The sequence below is a fragment of the Hyperolius riggenbachi genome, chromosome 2 (assembly GCF_040937935.1).
Source record: "Hyperolius riggenbachi isolate aHypRig1 chromosome 2, aHypRig1.pri, whole genome shotgun sequence".
Lineage (NCBI taxonomy): Eukaryota > Metazoa > Chordata > Amphibia > Anura > Hyperoliidae > Hyperolius > Hyperolius riggenbachi.
This window is the reverse complement of record NC_090647.1, coordinates 275,657,015-275,681,824: the sequence shown is the minus strand read 5'-3', so window position 1 is coordinate 275,681,824 and position 24,810 is coordinate 275,657,015. Positions and strand designations below refer to the sequence as shown.

At 41.3% G+C, this 24,810-nt stretch overlaps 1 protein-coding gene across 1 annotated transcript in view; it reads right to left on the bottom strand.

The window, feature by feature from the left end:
- Positions 1–18,991: 18,991 nt before the first annotated feature.
- The window catches only part of PPM1D (protein phosphatase, Mg2+/Mn2+ dependent 1D), a 33,656-nt gene continuing 27,837 nt past the window's right edge, over positions 18,992–24,810 (bottom strand). The window contains exon 6 of the mRNA XM_068268727.1: positions 18,992–23,357. Coding sequence (XP_068124828.1) covers positions 22,836–23,357 — 522 coding nt within the window. The 3' untranslated portion in view covers positions 18,992–22,835. The remainder of the gene's footprint in view (positions 23,358–24,810) is intronic.

Here is a 24,810-nt window from a genome sequence, read left to right as displayed (position 1 = left end):
GATGGTCTCCACACGTCAGGCTGTCTCCAACAATGACCCCAGGGCTTCTGCAGACCTCCCAGACCCCAAGAATTTATTTAGTCTGTATCTCTTTAAAAACGGATCCGGATATCAACCTGATCACCTACTGATGAAAAACCGGATGCAAACGGAATGGATCCGGACCGGATTCTGAGTGCAACTGTACGCATCCGGTACGGATGCGCACGGAACGGATCCGGACATCCGTTACGTTTTTTGCAAAAACGCAAGTGTGAACGGGGCCTAAGAAAGCACAGGGAAAACTCTCAAATCGCTCAACGCTTGCAATAGCGCAGGCGATTTATAATGTGAACATAGCCTTACTTCTTTCTTTCTATACTTTATACTAATACTTTATCATGCTTTTTAATACGTAGCTTTCCCTTTTTCCTCTGTCCTCTTCCTTCATGTTTTTTTCTTCTTCCTCTTTATTGCTTCAGTCTTCCTACATTCCTCTAAACTTGTCTAGTTCCTTTTTTTTTCTATTCCTTTCTCCTGTTCCATTTTCCCTCTTCTTAGGAAAAGTGCACACATAGCAGAAATGCTAGCATTGCGAAAAACGCTGCGTTTTTGCCGCTAATGGCTAAGCTGTGGTACCATGTAACCTTATTACCAGAACACTGGGTGTTCTGGCAATAATGTATTTTTAAAAACTAAGATGCGAGTGCGTTTTCTTTGCTATTAAAAGCTTAAATAAGATCATTATTCACGACTTTCAAAGCGCAGAGAGAGCGCTGTCTTCTGAAGCTTGTTATCTCAACTGTCAGTCACTGTATTTTCTTTTTCTCTCCAGAGGACAGTTCAATAATTCACTGGCCTGCTCTGTAAAATCATTTAGAATGCTGAGTAGTGTAAACTGCAAATATTAGAGAATTATGCAATGTTATAAAAAAAACAAAACTATATGACGAAAATAAAAATGAAAATATTTTCTTTGCTACTAATGTTCTAGTAATTAGCCATACTAAACAACAAATTCGTTATATCATAATTTTTTTCCGCTTTGGTGTCTTTAATGGAAAGAGTATGGCAGCGCAACAACTAAAACAAGAGAACACCACTTACCAAAACTTGCATACTGGACAGTGAGGGCATTTTTCAGAGACGCAATGAAGGTGGCAAGCAAGAAAAAAACTGTAGAGATCCGCAGCCAAGAAAAATATATTTTTTTGGCTGTTATGGGAAATGCCATATGCAGCACAATCCCAACACTTTCCATCACCCTTGAATACCATTACCACAGTGAGGCATTACCAATTTCTGCCAGAAATGTCAAACCACAATAAAGTATCTGTCCATAGGTCTACTTTAAAGAGAGTCTGAAGCGAGAATAAATCTCGCTTCAGACCTCATAGTTAGCAGGGGCATGTGTGCCGCTGCTAAAACGCCGCTATCCCGCGGCTTAACGGGGGTCCCTTCACCCCCAAATCCCCTCGGTGCAGCGGGGGAGCGCTTCCTGGTTGGGGCAGGGCTACCCGCCGCAGCCCTGCCCCACGCGCGTCTGTCAGACACGTCTCTCCGCCTCTCCCCCGCCCCTCTGTCTTCCTTCACTGAGAGGGGCGGGGGAGAGGCGGCGATGCGCGTCTGATAGACGCGACTGGAGGCAGGGCTGCAGCCGTTAGCCCTGCCTCCAGGAAGAAGAAAATTTACGACCAACTTGCGACCAAGTCTTGCGGGGGTGGGTTTGGGGGTGATGGGACCCCTGTTTAGCCGCGGGATAGCGGCGTTTTAGCAGGGGCACACATGCCCCTGCTAACTATGAGCTCTGAAGCGAGATTTATTCTCGCTTCAGAGTCTCTTTAAGCCATAGACTCAACAGAGCAGGGCTTTAAGGGAAAAAAAAATTATACACTCTACATGTAAAAAGGTCAGCTAGTACTACAGTGGCTTGCAAAAGTATTCAGACCCCTTGAAGTTTTCCACATTTTGTCACATTACTGCCACAAACATGAATCAATTTTATTGGAATTCCACGTGAAAGACCAATACAAAGTGGTGTACACGTGAGAAGTGGAACGAAAATCATACATGATTCCAAACATTTTTTACAAATAAATAACTGCAAAGTAGGGTGTGTGTAATTAATCAGCCCCCTTTGGTCTGAGTGCAGTCAGTTGCCCATAGACATTGCATGATGAGTGCTAATGACTAAATAGAGTGCACCTGTGTGTAATCTAATGTCAGTACAAATACAGCTGCTCTGTGACGGCCTCAGAGGTTGTCTAAGAGAATATTGGGAGCAACAACACCCTGAAGTCCAAAGAACACACCAGACAGGTCAGGGATAAAGTTATTGAGAAATTTAAAGCAGGCTTAGGCTACAAAAAGATTTCCAAAGCCTTGAACATCCCACAAAGCACTGTTCAAGCGATCATTCAGAAATGGAAGGAGTATGGCACAACTGTAAACCTACCAAGACAAGGCCGTCCACTTAAAATCACAGGCCGAACAAGGAAAGTGACGATCAGAAATGCAGTCAAGAGGCCCATGGTGACTCTGGACGAACTGCAGAAGTCTACAGCTCAGGTGGGGGAATCTGTCCATAGGACAACTATTAGTCATGCACTGTACAAAGTTGGCCTTTATGGAAGAGTGGCAAGAAGGAAGCCATTGTTAACAGAAAACCATAAGAAGTCCCATTTGCAGTTTGCCATAAGCCATGTCGGGGACACAGCAAACCTGTGGAAGAAGGTGCTCTGGTCAGATGAGACCAAAATGGAACTTTTTGGCCAAAATGGAAAACACTATGGCCTCGATTCATAAAGCATTACCTCATGCGGTAATGCTGAAAACAGCAGACTTTACCGACCAGTTAGCAAAATTTCAATTCATAAAGTCTGTTACCACATGAAAAGCTGACATTACCGACCAGGGAGATAAATTACCGACTTAGCTGCAGTTACCGACAACACGTCAGTAAATTGTCAGCAAATGCCAATTCATAAAGCCTTCAACAAGCGGTAAGCCTGGCGGTAGTTACCGACACCTCTAGTGAGGCGATAACATGTTACCGACAGCTCTGACAGCTCTGATTAATGCAAAGTGCAGAGAGCCGAAGTCTGTTTGAGTCATCAGTGGAGAGAGCCAGAGAGCCCTCTGTGTGAATCATTTCAACAGGCAGGGAAAGACTGTGTGACTCATCTGTCTGAGTCATCAGTGGAGAGAGCCATCTGCGTGAGTCATTTCCGCAGGCAGGGAAAGACTGTGTGACTCATCTGTCTGAGTCATCAGTGGAGAGAGCCAGAGAGAGCCATCTGTGTGATTCATTTCTGCAGGGCAAAGAGAGAATAGAGACACTGCTCTACTCTACCGCTCAATGGGCTGCAGTAATTTACCGACCTCCAAGGGCAGCTGGGGAAATCTTTCTGAATTAGCACACAGACTGGGAAAATACCGAGTGCGGTATTTTCCCGACAAGATTTTTTTATCGCAATGCTGTTTAAGAATCGAGGCCTATGTGTGGCGGAAAACTAACACTGCACATCACTCTGAACACACCATCCCCACTGTCAAATATGGTGGTGGCAGCATCATGCTCTGGTGGTGCTTCTCTTCAGTAGGGACAGGGAAGCTGGTCAGAGTTGATGGGAAGATGGGAGGAGCCAAATACAGGGCAATCTTGGAAGAAAACCTCTTGGGGTCTGCAAAAGACTTGAGACTGGGGCGGAGGTTCACCTTTCAGCAGGACAATGACCCTAAACATAAAGCCAGGGCAACACTGGAATGGTTTAAAACAAAACATATCCATGTGTTAGAATGGCCCAGTTAAAGTTCAGATCTAAATCCAATCGAGAATCTGTGGCAAGATCTGAAAACTGCTGTTCACAAACGCTGTCCATCTAATCTGACTGAGCTGGAGCTGTTTTGCAAAGAAGAATGGGCAAGGATTTCAGTCTCTAGATGTGCCAAGCTGGTAGACATACCCTAAAAGACTGGCAGCTGTAATTGCAGCAAAAGGTGGTTCTACAAAGTATTGACTCAGGGGGATGAATAATTACGCACACCCCACTTTGCAGTTATTGATTTGTAAAAAATGTTTGGAATCATGTATGATTTTCATTCCACTTCTCACATGTACACCACTTTGTATTGGTCTTTCATGTGGAATTCCAATAAAACTGGTACGTTTGTGGCAGTAATGTGACAAAATGTGGAAAACTTCAAGGGGGCCGAATACTTTTGCAAGCCACTGTATTTTTTTTTTTTTTAACTATTATGGTAAACACCATGGGCTTGATTCACAAAACGGTGCTGACTGTTAGCACGGGTTTTCATGGGCTTTACCACGATTTCACGCAAAAAACGATTTTTGCATGAAAAATGCGAATTTATCATGCAAATTCGTGAGAACGCAAATTTTTGCGCACAAAAAACATCACGCGAAATTTCACGCAAAGCACTTTTCAAAGCGTGCCAACAGTCAGCACCGTTTTGTGAATCTAGCCCCAAGTGTGGTGCAACACTTACCATCACCCCTAGTATACTGTTCCCACAATGAAGTATAGTAGTGCCTGGCATCATCAAGCTGTGCAGTTTTACACTGGCAGATAAGATAATTGGTTAGGATTTAAAGAGGAACTCCAGTGAAAATAACGTAATAAAGTGCGTCATTTTTACAAGAATTATGTATAAATGTTTTAGTCAGCGTTTTCCCATTGTACAAGCTTTCCTCTTCCTAATTTACATTTTGACATTTATCACATGGTGACATTTTTACTGCTGGCAGGTGATGTCAGTGGAAGGAGATGCTGCTTGCTTTTTTGGCAGTTAGAAACAGCTGTGTCCCACAATGCAACAAGGCTTGCAGTGTCAGAACCATGGTCCTGACATCACACTGTGGGAGGGGTTTCACCACAATATCAGCCGTACAGAGGTCCCTGATGATCCGTTTGTGAAAAGGAAAAGATTTCTCATGGGAAAGGGGGTATCAGCTACTGAAATTCAATTCTTGATTACAGTTTCTCTTTAAGGAAAGATGGATGGCAATGTTTTGAAGAAAATAGGTTTTCAGTGTATCAGAGAATTGTGACTGGGACAAATATTCAACTTCCAGCAAAACAATGACACTAAATGTGTTGCTAACCCTACAATGTAGTGATTTAGTGGAATGACATAATAAACAATCTCTAATGGAGCTGGAGCAATTTCATTTCAGGAATAGGGGAAACTGCCGGAGCAAGATGTGTTAAGCCAACAGAGACATACACCAAGACACTTGTAGCAAAAAGTGGTTCCACAAATCGACTTTGGGGACAAATACTTATGCACACTCAGTCTTGTTGTACCTTTTTGTTTTTATCTAGTCTTAAAAGAAAATATTTTATTGGTTTAGTTTCTAGTAGTGTGCAAGTCATAAAATTGATGTGAACCACTAGGCCATATTAGCTTGAGGTTCTCCAGAGGGCATAAACTATCATGTCATCCATGTTCTTGAGACTGCAGAACCATACATCTTGAGTACTGGTGAAAGGCAAACAAGGTAATACAATTGTATGGGTATGGTGTTCACATACGGTAACAGACTTCAATGCACCCTAAGGGCTGGAACCCACAGGAGCGGTTTTGGCAGCACTGCGATACGCTAGCAGTTTGCCAAAACGCTGGGCTAATGTTAATGGATGGGGCAACTTCCACAGGAGCGTTTGCGTTTCCCAGAAACGCAAACGCAGGACCTGCAGCATTTTGGGAGCGTTAGCGCTTCAATGTAAAGTATTGAAACGCTAGCAGAAACGCTCAGCAAAACCTAAACTGAGCGGTTTTGCTAGCGTTTTGCGGTTCAGCACACTGTAACAAAATTAAAAATAATTCACAGGACCAATCAGGATAAAAACGCAAAACGCTACGCACCCGCTGGGCAATAAAATACAATGTTGCAAAACACGACCAAAAACGCGCATGAATCCGCTTGCAAACCGCTCAGACAAAACGCTAGCGGTTGCGTTTTGCGTTTGCTGATTTCAGTGGGTTCCAGGCCTTACTGTCGGTAAGCCCGAGCTATATCTGGCTAGCCGCCAGTAGTTCAATGCAGAGTAAAGCGTGCAGCGGACATTTTTACTCACCTCCTGGGGGATCCAGACATCGGTAGCCATTCTCCTTCCTGTCCTCCGAGGCTCTGAATCACTCTGGTGAGAATGCAGTCAGTGATCTCACTACGGAGTTACAGCGCCACCCAGAGGATGGAGGAAAAACTGCAGTGCTGGAGCCCAGGGAGGCAAGTGAGAGCAGGGGCTGCTGTTGGCTTTCTGCCAGCATGATTTTTTTTCCTGATTTTTAGGGTCTGAAACATGTTGAAAAGACCCTAAGATCAAGAAATAATCATACCACCAGGGAGGTTAACCACTTCACAACTGAGGGGTTTTACCCCTTCAGCATCCAAGCAATTTTCACCTTTCAGCTCCTTCCATTCATTTGCCAATAACTTTATCTCTACTTATCAGAATGAAATGTGTTAAATGTGTTTTTTTTTTTATCACTAATTAGGCTTACTTTGGGTGGTACATTATGCCAAGAATTATTTTATTCTAAATGTTTTTAATGGAAAAAGAAAAAAATTGGAAAAAATCCTTATTTTTCAGTTTTCGGCCATTATAATTTTTAAATAATGCATGCTATCGTAATAAAAATCCACGTAATTTATTTGGTCATTTGTACCGGTTATTACACCATTTAAATGATGTCTCTATCACAATGTCTGGCGCCAATATTTTATTAGGAAATAAAGATGCATTTTTTTGCAGTTTTGCATCCATCACTAATAAAAAGCCCATAATTTATAAAGTAACAGTATTATAGCCTCTTGACATACATATTAAAAAAGTTCAGTCCCTAAGAAAACTATTTATGCATTTTCCATAATTGTAAATTTATTTTATTTTTTTACAAAAAAAAATAAATGTTGGTAACTATTGGGGAGTGTGGGAGGTGAGGGGTTAATTTAAAATGTAAAAACAGGTCTTTGCATTTAAAAAAAATGCTTTTAGATGTAGTTTTACTATTTGGCCACAAGATGGCCTCAGTCTTGTTTTTTTTATACGTCCTGTAAGCGAAATATGTATGCTTACAGGAAGTGTACTGAGGATGGGAAACGTTTATTTATTAGAATGATCGTGCAGCTTCTCATAAAAGGTGCCGATCATTGCTACGGGGACTTAGATCAATGATTAGGAATTGCTTTCTCATTCATTGATCTCCTGGCGGGCAGATGGCAACATGAACGAGCGCACAAATAAGCAGGAGCGGGTACAGTAGTGGTAGCAGCGGGAGTACGTATATTTACTCCCCTGGGCGGTTAGATGAAGTCTGCAGGGGAGTAGATATACTGTACTGGAGCTGTGAAGTGGTTAAATATGTCACCTAAATCTTTCAATGTATTGTCAAAATTTTCCTGTAATATTTTTACTTCAATGTTAAAGTTAAACAAATTGGTTAGCTTGCAGTTTTATATAGCAAAGTTAGCTAGGCTTTCTTTAGTAGCATGTCCAACATGAAAATAAACTTTACATTTACAGTGGAGGAAATAATTATTTGACCCCTCACTGATTTTGTAAGTTTGTCCAATGACAAAGAAATGAAAAGTCTCAGAACAGTATCATTTCAATGGTAGGTTTATTTTAACAGTGGCAGATAGCACATCAAAAGGAAAATCGAAAAAATAACCTTAAATAAAAGATAGCAACTGATTTGCATTTCACTTAAGAGTTCTGGCTCCCACAGAGTGGTTAGACACTTCTACTCAATTAGTCACCCTCATTAAGGACACCTGTCTTAACTAGTCACCTGTATAAAAGACACCTGTCCACAGAATCAATCAATCAAGCAGACTCCAAACTCTCCAACATGGGAAAGACCAAAGAGCTGTCCAAGGATGTCAGAGACAAAATTGTAGACCTGCACAAGGCTGGAATGGGCTACAAAACCATTAGCAAGAAGCTGGGAGAGAAGGTGACAACTGTTGGTGCGATTGTTCGAAAACGGAAGGAGCACAAAATGACCATCAATCGACCTCGCTCTGGGGCTCCACGCAAGATCTCACCTCGTGGGGTGTCAATGGTTCTGAGAAAGGTGAAAAAGCATCCTAGAACTACACGGGAGGAGTTAGTGAATGACCTCAAATTAGCAGGGACCACAGTCACCAAGAAAACCATTGGAAACACATTACACCGCAATAGATTAAAATCCTGCAGGGCTCGCAAGGTCCCCCTGCTCAAGAAGGCACATGTGCAGGCCCGTCTGAAGTTTGCCAATGAACACCTGAATGATTCTGTGAGTGACTGGGAGAAGGTGCTGTGGTCTGATGAGACCAAAATAGAGCTCTTTGGCATTAACTCAACTCGCTGTGTTTGGAGGAAGAAAAATGCTGCCTATGACCCCCAAAACACCGTCCCCACCGCCAAGAATGGGGGTGGAAACATTTTGCTTTGGGGGTGTTTTTCTGCTAAGGGCACAGGATAACTTAATCGCATTAACGGGAAAATGGACGGAGCCATGTATCGTGAAATCCTGAACGACAACCTCCTTCCCTCTGCCAGAAAACTGAAAATGGGTCGTGGATGGGTGTTCCAGCACGACAATGACCCAAAACATACAGCAAAGGCAACAAAGGAGTGGCTCAAGAAGAAGCACATTAAGGTCATGGAGTGGCCTAGTCAGTCTCCGGACCTTAATCCAATAGAAAACCTATGGAGGGAGCTCAAGCTCAGAGTTGCACAGAGACAGCCTCGAAACCTTAGGGATTTAGAGATGATCTGCAAAGAGGAGTGGACCAACATTCCTCCTAAAATGTGTGCAAACTTGGTCATCAATTACAAGAAATGTTTGACCTCTGTGCTTGCAAACAAGGGTTTTTCCACTAAGTATTAAGTCTTTTATTGTTAGAGGGTTCAAAAACTTATTTCACTCAATGAAATGCAAATCAGTTGCTATCTTTTATTTAAAGAGAATCTGTATTGTTAAAATCGCACAAAAGTAAACATACCAGTGCATTAGGGGACATCTCCTATTACCCTCTGACACAATTTCGCCAAACAAAATGGCCACCAAAACAGGAAGTAGGTTGATGTACAGCATGTCCACACATAGAAAATACATCCATACATAAGCAGGCTGTATACAGACTTCCTTTTGAATCTCAAGAGATCATTTGTGTGTTTCTTTCTCCCTGTTCTCATGCACTGAAGTTTCAGGCTGCTTGTTTCTTCCTGCAAACAGCTTTGCCTTTGTCTGTAATTCTTCAGTATGTGAAAACCCAGCCAGCTCAGAGGACGATTTATCCAGCTTGTAAAAGATAAGAGAGAAGAGAAAAGCTGCTCTAATCCTAAATAACACACAGGCAGTGTGCATAGAGGCCTGGAAGGGGGAGTTCATAGCAGAACCACAACACTGAAGAACTTGGCAGCCTTCCAGACACAGGCCGACAAGTCTGACAGGGGAAAGATACATTAATTTATTACAGAGACAGTGATAGTATAAAGTGCTGCAGTAAGCCAGAACTCATTAGAATAGCTTTTTGAACTTGTAGGATGATAAAAAACAGGATGCAATTTTTGTTACGGAGTCTCTTTAAGGTTATTTTTTCCATTTTCCTTTTGATGCGTTATCTGCCACTGTTAAAATAAACCTACCATTGAAATGATACTGTTCTGAGACTTTTCATTTCTTTGTCATTGGACAAACTTACAAAATCAGTGAGGGGTCAAATAATTATTTCCTCCACTGTATACTAGTTAAAAAAGTGCACAAGACAAAAACAGTTTAAGGATTTTATTTTAATGAACAAACCGTACAAAGCAATTTACAGTCTTGCCTCCAATCTGCAACAGATAAAATAACTTAATTCAGTTTGAAACATTTTTAATGGAGATACAAAAAAACAAAACCCTTTTGATTACATATTAAATAGCAATGATTTTTTTTTTAACAATAAAATGAGATAATTTATACTACATAAGCCTATAAGTACCAACCTGTGGTATAACATAAGTAGACCCTACAAATGTACAAAAATGGCAAAATGTGCTTGTTAAAATTAAGTATTAGTCACACAGAGCTTGTAGTTTAAAATCTTTATCTGATTTCCTGAATAGGTTAAAATGCTTTATTTATGAAAATAGGGTTTATGTTAAAGTGGTGCACAGCTATTGCAATAGGTAGTGCTTTTAGAACAGTAAAGATGTTTGACTCAGCATTCAATACCAACTTACAAAAAAGTGTGTGTGTGTGTATATATATATATATATATATATATATATATATATATATATATATATATAAATAATATTACATACATACACACATGTCACAAAAGGAAAAAACCCACAACAACCGGATTTTTTTTCTGACATAAAAGCTGACTTACTACCAGTGACTGGCTAAAAGTGTAGTTTTCCTAAGGGTCAAATAACTTATTTTATAAGGGCTGCAAGTTAAACACCATTTTTTTTTAATTTGAGACCCACACAATACTACGTAAACTTAACTCATACAGTATGACATATTTATACACATACGGGTATAGAAGTGTATACATTTACTGGAAAAAAAAAATCATTTTCCAGCTTTTTACGGTAACAAGCTATCCTAAGGTGACAGACTTATTTTGGGGGCTACATACAGCTCTCAAACATCTTCCTTGCAACCATCACCAATATGAACATTTTAAATCTTACTACAGTATCTTAAAATGATTGCAGCAGTTGTATAAAATATTTCTGAAACAAGCTCAGAGTTAATTTGTATGATCCAACAAATCTGTTCAGTAGCACATATTCCTCATCTCCCATCTTTTTCTTCTTCTTTTACTTTGCAATAGAGATGGTGAATGCAGTGCTACTAACTTCAAGTTCAGGCAAATATTGATAATTATATGCAAATGTGTTCAGCCTGGAACTAGATGAAGCAAATGTTAGGTGCCGGAAAGTTTCACTGCAATGGCCACAAAACTATGGTAGAAGAGGAAAGCAAAATAAAAGGAATAGACCAGAGATTCGCAGGAACCATACTGGGAAGGTATGAAGATTTGGTTAATTTTTTACCACTGTCTGTATTAATCTCAGTCATTAGTTATTTTTACATTTAGAACACCATGAATAGTGTAATAGCCACATAGCATACAGACCCACAAATCAAGTAAATGCAAAAGAATGGACTTTCTAAATATCTGTACAATACAACTGCACAAGTATCTACAACAAAATGTATTTAAAAAAACAATAAAAACATTTACATGGTTTTATCCAACCATTTGCACAGCCTGATGAAAGCGGTTATTGCCTGAAACAGCAGGGCTGTTGCTGCACAGCAGCACTCTTTTATGCCATTTTTTTTTTAATATGAAGAAATAAAGAGCTATGTTTTAAAAGAGCTATCATTTACAGGATTAGAGATGCAGATCTCTTTCTTGTGAACTAATTTCAGTTCGAGAAGTACTGAAGAGCAGCCAGATCATAGCTCCTCTTTTACGGTTTACACGTGTGCTAATCTTCTCTCTATTGTTTTATCCAACATCAGAGAGTTTGGCTTGAAACTGAAAGATATGCTCTTCAGATCATGGCCCATATGCAAGTCACATTTTCTTCATATTCTCTTTAAAATACATCAAAATTACTCTGAGTATTTTCTGGCTTGCTGGTAGCTTAAAAAGCATTTCATTGAGACGTTGTCAACATATCACCTAGGAGAAAACTCAGGAAAAACAGTGAATTGCATATGGGCCATTTGCTCTAGATCTCTATTGTAAAAAAAAAAAAATTAAGTAAACATGGCCAGTGCAAAAAACCCATTATTTAGGATATAATTTTAATGTTATAGCTATTGTAAGTCATTACCATTTCATGTTACAGCAGGAACTGCCAGTGTGGTGATTCACTTTCACCAATTTATAAGGTGCTGAGGGGTAAGTGGCACAGTCCTATTTACTTTAAACATTTGCAATCTAGACTAATGCTGGGGAAACACAGGTCGACCAGGCGGCTCGATTAGCCGCCGGATCGACCCCCGACGCCGACCGTATCAATTCCCACTCGTCCCCGCTGGCGCTTATCTTCTGCTCAACTCCCCGCTATTGTCCGCCCGCGGGGTTCGAGCGGGGAATCGATCTGGCGAGTCATCGGACCTGTCGGAAATTATCAGCTCCCAGCATCAGCGGCTCGATACACGGTACAGAAATGTACCGTGTATACCCAGCATTACATAGTGCCTCTAGCCCTGGCACTCCTCATATAGATCACATGGTGCTGCAAAAGGGAACATCCCTTTTCTGCAGACTCGTACCTTGATTAAACACACTAATGAGATGGTAATAATTACAGCTTGTTTGCAAATGTAATGAAAGCTTGGAAGTGGTCCAATATAACAATTTATAGGAAGAACATTTGATTTAATAATGTCATTTCCAAATATTTGCCAGTGTCAAGATGAAAGCTCCTAATAAGTTGCTTACAGTGAACCAAAAAAGAAAACCAGATAAGAATTGTATCTATACTAATAACCTTATGCTAGGAATACAGGATAAAATTTTTCAGCAGATTTAGTGTCCGATCGTTTTTCTGATCAATTTTCATTCACTTCTATGTGAAATCGATTGAAAATCAGATCGGACATGTCAGAAATTATCTATCGAACCATCTATCTGCCAAAAAATGTTGTGTGCTCCCATCATAACCGCTTTCCTGGAGTCCTATATAGCTATTTTGGAATTTTAACATCTACGTTTTTAAACTGTTTATTCAAATTTTACAGAGGATGATAGCACACTGAACTTTCTACTATCACACAGGTAAGATGTGCGTTTTATTTAACCTATTATACAATGAACAGTTTCAGGTACACTGTAGTTTGGTGTGACTTCAAAAATAACAGCCTACTTCTTATGCAAACTCTTTCATAACCACAGTCTGTGCACAATTTTTAAATTTATATAGAAGAGCAGTTACCTTGTTTTCTAAATTTTGGTATCCTTTTGTACATTTTTAGCTCTGGTGAGTGTTTTGATACCCAGCATGCAATTGTAAGTGCTCTAAATTTTAATTATAACAAATAAAAGATGTAGGACAGAAAATTCTAAGAACTCAGAGGCCTAGTGCACACCAGAGCGTTTCCGCTGCGGTTTGCGATCCTCCTGCGGGTGCGGATCCGCTAGGGTAATGTATTTCAATGGGCTGGTGCACACCAGAGCGGGAGGCGTTTTGCAGAAACGCATACTCCCGGGCTGCAGCAGATTTTGGATTGCGGATGCGTTTCTGCCTCAATGTTAAGTATAGGAAAAACGCAAACCGCTCTGAAAAACGGCACTTCAGAGCGGTTTGCCAGGCGTTTTTTGTTACAGTAGCTGTTCAGTAACAGCTTTACTGTAACAATACAGGAAATCTACTACACCAAAACCGCTACACAAAACCGCAAAACGCTAGCTGAAACGCTACAGAAAAAGAAGAAAAAGCGTTTCAAAATCTGCTAGCATTTTGCGGATCTGCTAGCGGTTTTTGGTGTGCACCAGGCCTTATAGTTAATTCCCATCCTCTCAATGTTTAATAGCAGAGTAGGGAAATGTAAAAGCTGCTTATTCCAGAATTTCAAGTTCTTGTGAGAAAACAGGAACTTTTTTTTTTTAAAGCACAACTGAAATAAGAAGTACATGGAGGCTGCCATATTTATTTCCTTTTAAACAATACCAGTTGCCTGGCAGCCCTGCTGGTCTATTTCGCTGCAGAAATGTCTGAAATAACTTAGAAACAAGCATGCAAGCTAATCTGTCATATCTGACAATGTCAGAAATGCCTGATCTGCTGCATACTTGTTCAGGGTCCATGGCAAAAAGTATTAGAGGCAGAGGATCAGCAGGGCAGCCAGGCAACTAGTATTGTTTAAAAGGAAATAAATATGGCAGCCTCCATATCCCGCTCAATTCATTTGTCTTTTAACCTCCCTGGCCCATCTGAGTCCCACACCATCCTCCCACAGACTGCCATTCAGCCGCAATCAGCCCTGGTAGCTGGCTTATTCACTTCAGATCGGTGAGTATCAAATCTTTTTTTCCACAGCTCTGGTACACTTTAAAAGGGACAATTTGGCAACCCTTATCTAACCTGAAGCTAGTTTCTCACTTCAGGTTCAGTTTAAAGTGGACCTCAGCTCAGAACATCCTCTCTGCTCTAAAAGATACGAAACCGCTTAATAACCTTTAAAGAAAACCTGAGGTGGGGTTCTGACAATGCTATCTGCACACAGAGGCTGGATTTGCCTATACTGCCCAGCCTCTGTTGCTATACAGTTACCCTTGCGCTCTGCTAGCCCCCATAAATCACAGCCGTGCTGTCGACACGCAGCGGGCTGTGTTTACCTCTGTACTGTCAGTCTTGCCGCTCCCCCGCCTCCTGCATAGCTTCGGGCCCCGCCCACGTCCCTTCCCGCTGATTGGAGGGAAGGGACGCGGGCGGGGACCGGAGCTATGCAGGAGGCGGGGGAGCGGTTAGTGACAGCTGCAGATGTAAATACAGCCCGCTGCATGTCGACAGCACGGCTGTGATTTATGGGGACCAGCAGAGTGCGGGGAGAACTGTATAGCAATAGAGGCTGGGCAGTATAGGCAGACCAAGCCTCTGTGCAAATAGCATTGTCAAAACCAGGGCTGTGGAGTCGGGGCAATTTTGGGTGCCTGGAGTCAGAGTCGGGAAAAAAATGCTCCGACTCCTAACGAATTTAAACTGTAATTAAAATAGAAAATATGATAAATGTTCTTTCTCAGATAAGTTATTAAAATAATTTATACATACAGTAATAGCTGTGCTTAGTCTACAAAAATGAAATAAACCAATCAAAATTAGTTACTTGTGCTGCTTCAATAAAGTAGTCCCCGTATTTTTAAAGTCAGATATACACATCTGATTGTGACTGCATATATATGTGTACACAGGAATCTCTTATATATACTAAATAACATCTATGCTGTAAGTATAAAGCCTGATCATGTGTAGCAGTGTCACTAATAGAGATGGCCAACGAGATGGAAATAATTCTGCGTTGATTCTGATTTATGCAAATGTACGCACTCCTTTGCTCATGAAATCAAATAATTTGATATGTTGTTAAAATTTGGTTTGGTGACTAAGAATTAAAGGGTGCCTGAGAAGGATGAAAAGAAAAGTTTTACACATACCTGGGGCTTCTTCCAGCCCCCTTCAGGCTAATCAGTCCCTCGCTGTCCACCTCCACCACCTGAATCTTCTGTTATGAGTCCTGGTAATTCAACCAGTCAGCGCAGTCTGGCTGCATGCCGCTTCCACAGCCAGGAGCATTCTGCACCTGTGCAATAGTGCTGCACAGTTGTAGTACGCTCCCGGCGGCGGAGTGTGTGCATTCGCACTACACCAGACTGGCTCAAGTACCTGGACTCATAGCAGAAGTTCCAGGTGGTGGAGGAAGACAGCGAGGGACTGATTATCCAGAAGGCGGCTGGAGGAAGCCCCAGGTATGTATAAAACTTTAATTTCATCTGTCTCAGGTTTACTTTGTTACACAGTAGTACTATACTCTACATATGCACTCTTCACAGAGCTGCAGGGAATCCACTGAGAATGTTTTGCACATTGAACACAGAGGTGTTGTCTTTATCGCCCATAAACCTGGTTCAGATTGTGCATTACGGCCTAGTGCACACCAGAGCGGTTCTGCGGTTTGCGATCCGCTTGCAGGTGCGGATCCGCTAGGGTAATGTATTTCATTGGGCTGGTGCACACCAGAGCGGGAGGCGTTTTGCAGAAACGCATATTCCCGGGCTGCTGCAGATTTTGGATTGCGGATGCGTTTCTGCCTCAATGTTAAGTATAGGAAAAACGCAAACCGCTCTGAAAAATGGCACTTCAGAGCGGTTTGCCAGGCGTTTGTTACAGTAGCTGTTCAGTAACAGCTTTACTGTAATAATACATGAAATCTACTACACCAAAAAACGCTTTACAAAACCGCAACATGCTAGCTGAAACGCTATAGAAAAAGCGTTTAAAAATCTGCTAGCATTTTGCGGATCTGCTCGAGGTTTTTGGTGTACACCAGGCCGAAGAATGTGTAATAGAGGAAGAATCTCCTTATTCCCCTGCAGAGTACCTGCATATCACTCTTACATGTACCCACAGTTACATTGCCTAGGGCCTGACAGATGTTCTTAGTTCTGGTCTGTACCTTTTACAAGTACTCTTACCAAGGACTAGTTTTAGTCTATTACTAAGGGGAATAAATATGGCAGTCTCCATATCCTTCTCACTTTAGTCATCTTTTAAAATTCCTAAGCGTTGCCAGTTAAGAGACGAATTTCATGTTATATACTTTCAATCAACAAGATTGTAATATGCAAATTAGAGGAGTCAGAGGAATCATAAACTGAGTTGGAGGATTTTTGTACCGACTCCACAGCCCTGGTCAAAACCCCACCTCGGGTTCTCTTTAACCTCCTTGCCGGTTATCCCGAGCTCAGCTCGGGGTAACCTGCGCAAGAGGATTTCTCAGGCCCCGCTGGGCCGATTTGCATAATTGTTTTTTCCTACACGCAGCTAGCACTTAGCTAGCTGCGTGTAGTACGCGATCGCCGCCAATTCGCCCCCCCCCCCCGCCGCAGACCCCCTGCGCAGCCTGGCCAGGCAGCGCTAAAGGGCGGATCAGGATTCCCTGTGACGTCGGTGACGTCCTCCCGCCACGTCACCATGGCGACCGGGGAAGCCCTGCAGGAAATCCCGTTCTCAACGGGATTTCCTGCATACTCTGATCGCCGAAGGCGATCGGAGTGGGTGGGGGGATGCTGCCGCTCAGCGGCTATCATGTAGTGAGCCCTGGGCTTGCTACATGATTTTAAAAAAATAAATAAAAAGTGCGGCGCTGCCTCCGTGCCGGATTTTTTAGACCGGCAAGGAGTTTAAAAACACTAAACATTTCTTAGTTCCACCTGATACAAACCCTGCAATCAATCTGCACTGTTTCTACTTCCTGATTCATGGAAGCAGACATAGTTAACCTCCTGCACTTTCAAATGGTTTTATCTGCCATCTCTGCCATACACAGTCATGTGACACAAGGGAAAGATCAGATTACAATTTGTGATTAGATGCAAATGAGGGGGAATTAAACAGGCTAAACTCTCTAACTACATACAGGATGCATGTCACTCTGTTTTCCTTCTGTCCTGTGCAGGAGTTCAGGTTCATTTTATACACACCAAATTAACCCCTTCCTTATCACAAGCAGCCAAAGCCCTTTCCATCACACCTGAATAAGAGTATTCACCAAGTTCCAGGTTGTGATGTCACATTTTCTAGGGTATATCAGTACAGAGACTGTGGGTACATTTTTGATGCAAACACTAAAAGATATTACAGCAGTTTCATTAAAAGTACCCTTGTTATTTTAAACTAGATTTTGATGGGTTTCAGAAGCCTATATTCTATACATGCTTCAAATTTTTTTAATGTTTAAGTCCTGATTCATCTCTGAGTAATTTTTGATTTGGGTGTAATAGGATTTTAAAACTTCAATTTAGAGCTTAATTTGCTATACTTTGTATATTTAATATGCCTATTAAAGTAAATATACCATTTTATTAGCAATAAAAAAAACTTGTCATGCCAAAACAAGCTCAAAATTATTTTCATGAGAAACCTTGTTACAGACCATGTTAGCAAACACACTCAAGCATAGCGGGTTTATGGATAAAGTGTAATGAACATGTTATATGCATGCTATATAACTTAACGTACATTATACCATGCAGAGTTTGTTTTAAGTAATATCTGCATTGTACTGTGGGCAATATACATAGTGTAAACTTGGGCTAACACTAACAAACCAAAAGCATAATCAGCCATTTCTACCAGTACGATATTGTGCAAGGATACAGATTACAATTTTTGTTCCATAACACATCCATAACTTTAAAGAGACTAACAAAAATGTCATCCTTTTTTCGACTATCCTACAAGTTCCTAAACCTATTCTAATGTGCTCAGGCTTACTGCAGAACTTTCTACTATCACCATCTCTGTAATAAATCAACTTCTCTTTCTCCTGTAGGATTTGTCGTCCTGTGTCTGGAAAGGCTGCCAACTCTTCAGTGTTGTTGATCTGTTATGCACACCCCCTCCATGCACACTCCCGTGTGTGTGTGTTATTTACATTAGGCAGCCTCTCTGCTCTCTTGTCAGTGTGAGAAGAGAGCTGCCTGCCTTTCACAAGCTGGATAAATCGTCCTCTGAACTGGCTGGGCTGTCACATACTGAGGAATTACAGACACAGAGCTGTCTACAGGAAGAAACAATCAGCCTGTCACTCTTCAGCAGATGATAGCTGCAGGGGGAGGAAGATAAACACAAAAATGAGCTCTTGAGATTCAAAAAGGTAGAGCGTTTTGCCGGCAATTCCGCTAGTGCTATAAAACCTTATGGGCCTGTTCTTACTTGGACAATTTACACAAATCACAACGCATAGCCTGCACCATTTTCAGGCGATTTCCCGGTGATTGCGTTTCAGTGCTATAGAAGCGCTAAACACAACCACGGAAAAATTGCCACAGTGTCCAGTGATTTTTCCACATGAAATAGAGGAAAAAAAAAATCACTCCTACAAAACGCGTTTTCAAGTGTGAATGGGGCCTAAGGGCTTGTTAACACTACAAGAGCTTTTCTAAGAGCATACAGTAATTTCTTTTAAAACTCACAAGCAGAATTAAGTGGCCCTGCAGTTAGCCCTTAAAGCTGCAGTAATCTAATTAGTAAAAAATGGCTGGGTCACTAGGGGGCATTTAAGCCCATGGTCCTTAACCACTTAAGGACCACGGGGTTTTCTTCTGATCGGTGCTGCGTGGACTCTCCAGCCCGCAGCACCGATCAGGAAATAGCCAGGGCGATCAGACTTCCCCCCTTTTTTCCCCACTAGGGGGATGTCCTGCTGGGGGTTCTGATCGCCGCCGGCTGCCTGCACTTTCCGGGGGGGGGGGGGGGGGGGGGGAGGGGGCTCTTCAAAGCCCCCCTCCGCAGCGCTTTCCGCCCTCCCCAGCTTTCCCTCCCTCTCCCTGTACCTGTGAGTGGCGCGGGACGGAGTTCCGTCCTGCGCCGAATAGGACAAGCTTCTGCCTATCAGATACCGGCGAACCCCGGCCAATCAGAGGCCGGGGATCGCCGATCTACGTCACGGCGCTGCTGCGCAGCAGCGCCGTGTGATGTAAACAGCGGGGATTTTTTCCCCGGATGTTTACATTATGCGTGCGAGCTGCGATCGGCGGCTCGCACGCTGTTCACGGAGACAGTCTCCGTGAACTAGCATGGAAAGGCCGCGTTTCCATGCTATACCACTAACGACCCGCCGACGCCTATAGGCGTTAGAAGGTCGTTAAGTGGTTAAAGTGTACCAGAGCTGAAAAATAAAAATTTTATACAGACCGGGTGGGCTTCCTCCAGCCCCATCTGCCTGGATCGCTCCCACACTACCGTCCTCAGATGTCTGCAGCTCCAGTACCAGGTCCCTGCACTTCCGTGAGTCAGAGCCAGTCTAATTTAAGAAAAGTGCGCAGTTTGCATATCTCTCCAGCAGCCGCTGGGGAGATATGTAGAGGGCAGACGTCTGCGTTGAAAGTTCAACTGCCCGTGGAAAAGAGACCTTAGGCCTTGTTCACATTACATTGCGCACACTATTGCCCGCGCTGAGCTATTTTTTTTTTTTAATCATTCTGCATGTTAAGCACTTTTGTAAGCGCTTTAGCAGAGCAATTATTTAAATTATTTCCTGATGCCAGTCAGGAAGTGATTAATTTGCCCCGGAAATAAATACAATGTATTTATTCATTAACCTCCTGGGCGGTAACCCCGCACTTTGCTAGCTGCGTCAGCACACCGATCGCCCCCCCAAGACCCCGTGCGCTGCCTGGCCAATCAGTGCCAGGCAGCGCTGAGGGGTGGTTCGGGACTCCCAATGCCGTCGGTGACATCATCCCGCCCCGTCGCCATGGCGACGGGGGAAGCCCTCCAGGAAATCCCGTTCTTTGAACGGGATTTCCTGATCGGAGTTCGCCTAAGGCGATCGAAGAGGGCGGGGGGGATGCCGCTGAGCAGCGGCTATCATGTAGCGAGCCCTGGGCTCGCTACATGATATAGGAAAAAAAATAAAACAACTGCTACGTTCCCTCCTGGCAGATTTTTTTTATACCGCCAGGGGGGGTTAAAGCGCTGGGGAAAATAGATATAGAAAGCACATTAAGCAATTTCCCTATATCTTTCATTCAGGGCAAATCGCCTTGAAAATGGTACATGCAGCAGCATCGCTTTTGTCAGCGGCAAGCAAACAGAACACCCTAATGAGATTGGACTCATTGGATAACATAGTGTAAGCGCTTTTAGGGTGATTTGTACAAATAGCTTGCGCTTAAATTCCAAAAACGCCTCTAGTGTGAACGAGCCCTTAGTAAGTTTGACTTCAATTACAATTAAAGCTCAGTTCCAGGAAAAAAAATTTAGTCCTTCAGAGTGTTCAAATATATCAGAGCATGTTATATTTTATTTGCCGTTGTGGTATTGTATGAGAGAATTCAGTTTTTGTCCTAACACAATGTAAACCTTTCAAATGATCTTTTAACAAAATCTGCTTGGTATGGTGGGAAGTAGTAACTTGCCTTCCAGTGATAATGTGATAGAGGTTACCAGGAAATCAAATAAGAATATGCAAATAATTCAACACTTTAATGTTTTTAATAATCAAATTAATGCCATTTCTATTAAATCCCAAAGTTCTGAGGCATCTTAATGCCGCTCTTTTCTGCTGCTATTTACAAGTATACATTGATCTGGAGAATGCACCCATACAATTATTGCCATTATTGGCTCCTTGGTTAAAAAAAAAAAGTCACTGAGATGCTTCAAACTGTTGGCCTTAATGGAAATACTGCAGCATTCAATAAATATCAAAACACTGCAGTGCTGACTTATTTGCATGTTCATTAAATCTTTGATGCAGTCAAACACATTGCCTGAGCACTTTTAACTCCCTGGAATTCTGAAGAAATAGCAGGAAACTGCTCCAACAGTGGCACAGACAGAAGAAAAACCCAGTGACTCCTAACACCTTTTTATACGATTTAAAACTCAAGTTGGACTTTAAAGAGCATCTGTGTACAAAAACTATGGTGTTTCAGGAGTTTTACTAATGGCTGCAAGTGCTTAAATTCTATACAGTGAATCTCTCGTATAACCTAGGCACCATGGTAAATGTGGAGAGACAGTAGAAAACGTATACAAACAGAGAAACCCTCATAGTTTAGTACCAGAGAAGGCAGGATACTGTTGCTACTTTGAAAAACATCTATAAGAAAAATACCAATAAATATCTAAGAGATTAAATGGTTTCCTTCCTGGTTAATATTGGCCAGTGTTTTGCTGCAAGTATTTACTAAAACAATAAACGGACATCTAATTGAAAAGGCTGAGCCTGCCAACTAACCTTTTATTGGGGGGGGGATTAGAATTTTTATTAAAATTAACATGAAAAAAACCAGTGAGTACCCAGAATCTAGTGCTCTAAAACTAATGAGTGCCAACCATGTAGTCACCTAGCTTAGAAAAACATAACATTGTATATTATCAGGCAAGTTGTCATGTAAAAAGGGGGGAGACAAATACTCATTACACAACCATTGTTGCAAAAGACAATTGTCAGCTCTGAGAAATTGAGGAACATCCATATGCATTAGCACATAAACCATTTCTGCAGTCCTGCAGGGGTTATCAGTGACCAGTTTGAATTATTATATAAAAAACACTGAAAGCACCCACTTTACATTACTACTGGATATAAAATAACTAGATTAAAAGTCAATTTGGAAATCATCAGTAGTTTAAAACTGGTTTCCACACAGGTCATTAAAAAGGTAAGTTAAAATTCATCATGTACACTCAGACATCCAATTTTATAAAATGTACTTTGGTCAAGTCAGTGGAACCTACTCCAGGAAATCCTTCAAACCTAATTAATGAAGCTGGAATCTAGAAATTCATGATTTAAGTAATACCCTTTCATAGTGGCATAACTAACACTCTGTTCACACTTGTGTCAGACCAGCAAGAACGGATAGTGTAATATCTCTCCGATGGTCCAGCTGCAGCCCGGAGTAATTGTACCCCCATAGGATAAGACTGGACAGAAGTGCGGTACTCTTACTGCCACATAAATAAAACAAGCCATTCTCTCCATGAGCAGAGAATGGACCAAAAAAAAAAAACCGAACAACATTTCTGTAGTGGGAACAGAACATTAATCTTCAGCAGGCCCGTATACATTTTGTAAAATATTTGTTCACAGTAATAAGATATGATCTTTCCATAGCTATTAAACATGAGCCACAGTTTTTTGTATAGGGGGGGAAGCAGAAGTACTGCTTTCAATCTGCAGATGTGACATTATACCAGGTGATAACTTAAACTTACACTAATTCATACAAAGCTATTTTACACAATAAACATTATCTGAATGCATATGTACACATAAAGACCATATGAATTCATTATGGTCCTAAAACAGTTTATGTATATTTACATATATAAAAATTTTAAAATATGTCAAACACCTGATACATAGCACCTAGCTACAGGTTTAATCACCATAGAAGCTTGCATTTGGAAGTAGAGATTGTGGTCATCTTATGAAGAATGTGTTGTATAACAGGAATATTCCTGACGTGCTGAATAATAGGAGACTGAGAACATGATCTAGGATTCATAAAAATTCACCAAGTTCATGAAGTCCATAAATGACAAATACAAATAAAATAACATCTGCTAGAACCAACTGGTGTACAGTTAACATACACATATACTTTTCCTGTGTTGGTGTAATAAAGGATGTCCAAGTTTCTTCTGGCCTCTAAGACTGCGTCTCATAATAACCCTGTCTGCATTCCTCCTTTTAGGCGTGCTAGTGGGGCTCTCGGGCTGCATGCCACCATTCCTGGCCACACTCCGCCTTGGCTTTTTTAGAGCAGGTCCACTATTAGACTCCTCTAAAGTCCGTTTTAAAGACATCTTTTCAGTTTCACTTTTTGAACCACTGCTACTTGGCGATTTAGAACCCTTTGCAATAGCTGAAGAGGTGCCAGGTAATAGACATATAGGAGGTGAGCTGCTTGGAGATCTACTGGCCCACTGACTATTCTCTTCAGGGTCCTCAGAATCCCCTGTTGTAAGTAAAGGGCTCGCAAGAGCTTTGGATTTGGTTGGCTCACAGACCCATTTGCTACAGCTGTCAGAAAAGGCATTTCGGCGAATAAGGGTTGGAAGGGGATCGGAAAGAGTAAGTCTCCACCATGGATCATCTTCCAGTATCTAAAATAGATGAACAGTTATTGGAAAACGCAATAAAGCCAGGTTTAATTAAATACAGCATGATCATTTTAATAAATGTGATCACTGGAATGGGCAAAATACAACAAATGTCTACCATATGTACAAATTTTAGTAGATTAGGAGATTGCTAATCATTAAAAAAAACAAAATACAAATAGTATTGTAAAAACACTTTATTGTCTTAAGACCAATATGGTTCTGGTTTCCTGCATTGCATCTCCACGGGATGTAAATCTTCACACACATTATGTGCATGAAACATACATCAGTCTATGCATAGTTGACAGGAAGCAACTAACACATTCACAGAATATATGAAAATGGTCAAACTTCTATGCATTCCATAGGCTACAAGAGAACCGTGTATGGTTTTTGCTTCTTAAATTAAAAAGGACCCCAGAAATAGTCCATGACCACCGAAGCCAAACTTAATGAAAGAAGTCCCTAAATAATACGCAAGATGGACATGATCATAAAAATACATTTCATCTTTATTTAAATATCCCATTTTAAAAATATTTGTGCAATTATCCATTTAATAGGTAGGTGCTCTGTCAGAGTTAAATCATATTCAATATCTATTAGCAAACAACCCTTTCATTAGATAAGTAGGTAAAAAACAAACAAACAAAAAATTCGCTGGGTCTATTACATCTCGGGCCTCTTGCACACTACATATGATTCTGATTTTTGTTTAATACGATCTGATTTTTTATTCAGATTAATAATAATAAAAAAAAAGTGTACTGCATGCTGCTACGTTTTTAATCAGAATAAAAAAAAAATCGGATTGTATAAAATACATTGTAATCTCATGTAGTGTGCAAGAGGCCTCACTCACTAGTGAAGTAGCTTAACTGGTTCCAAGGATCAGATTATTTACATTCTCTAAGGGCTCTTTTCACACTAAGACATTACTGTGCATGTGCAACACACACAACGCAGCAGACTTATTGCTATATGCACAGCATGCAGCATTTTCTAAATATTGCTACACGTTACAACGCAACGTGTGCACTGTGAATGTGGCACAGACTTTGCATTGCTGTGCGTTAGTCTGCGTTGGAACATTTTCTAACGTGCGACTTTAACGTCGCACTGTGAAAGAGGACTAAATGTTAGGAATATGCTGTAGACTTCACCAATGCTAGGTACACACGATACAATCTTCTGACAGATTTACTGTCAGATCGATTATCTCCAATTGGTCCAATCTGATTTCCAATCACTTTTCCATAGAAGTAAATTGAAAAAAATCCATCAGAAATCAGATTGGACCTGTTGGAAGTAATCAATCTGACAGAATCCGTCAAAAACTTGTTGTGTGTACCTAGCTTAAAAAGCTGTATTGAAAAGACAAAAACTTGTGGCAGTTTAAAAAAAAAAAAAAAAAAAATTATCACTGACATGCACATTTGCTCACTTCTCAATG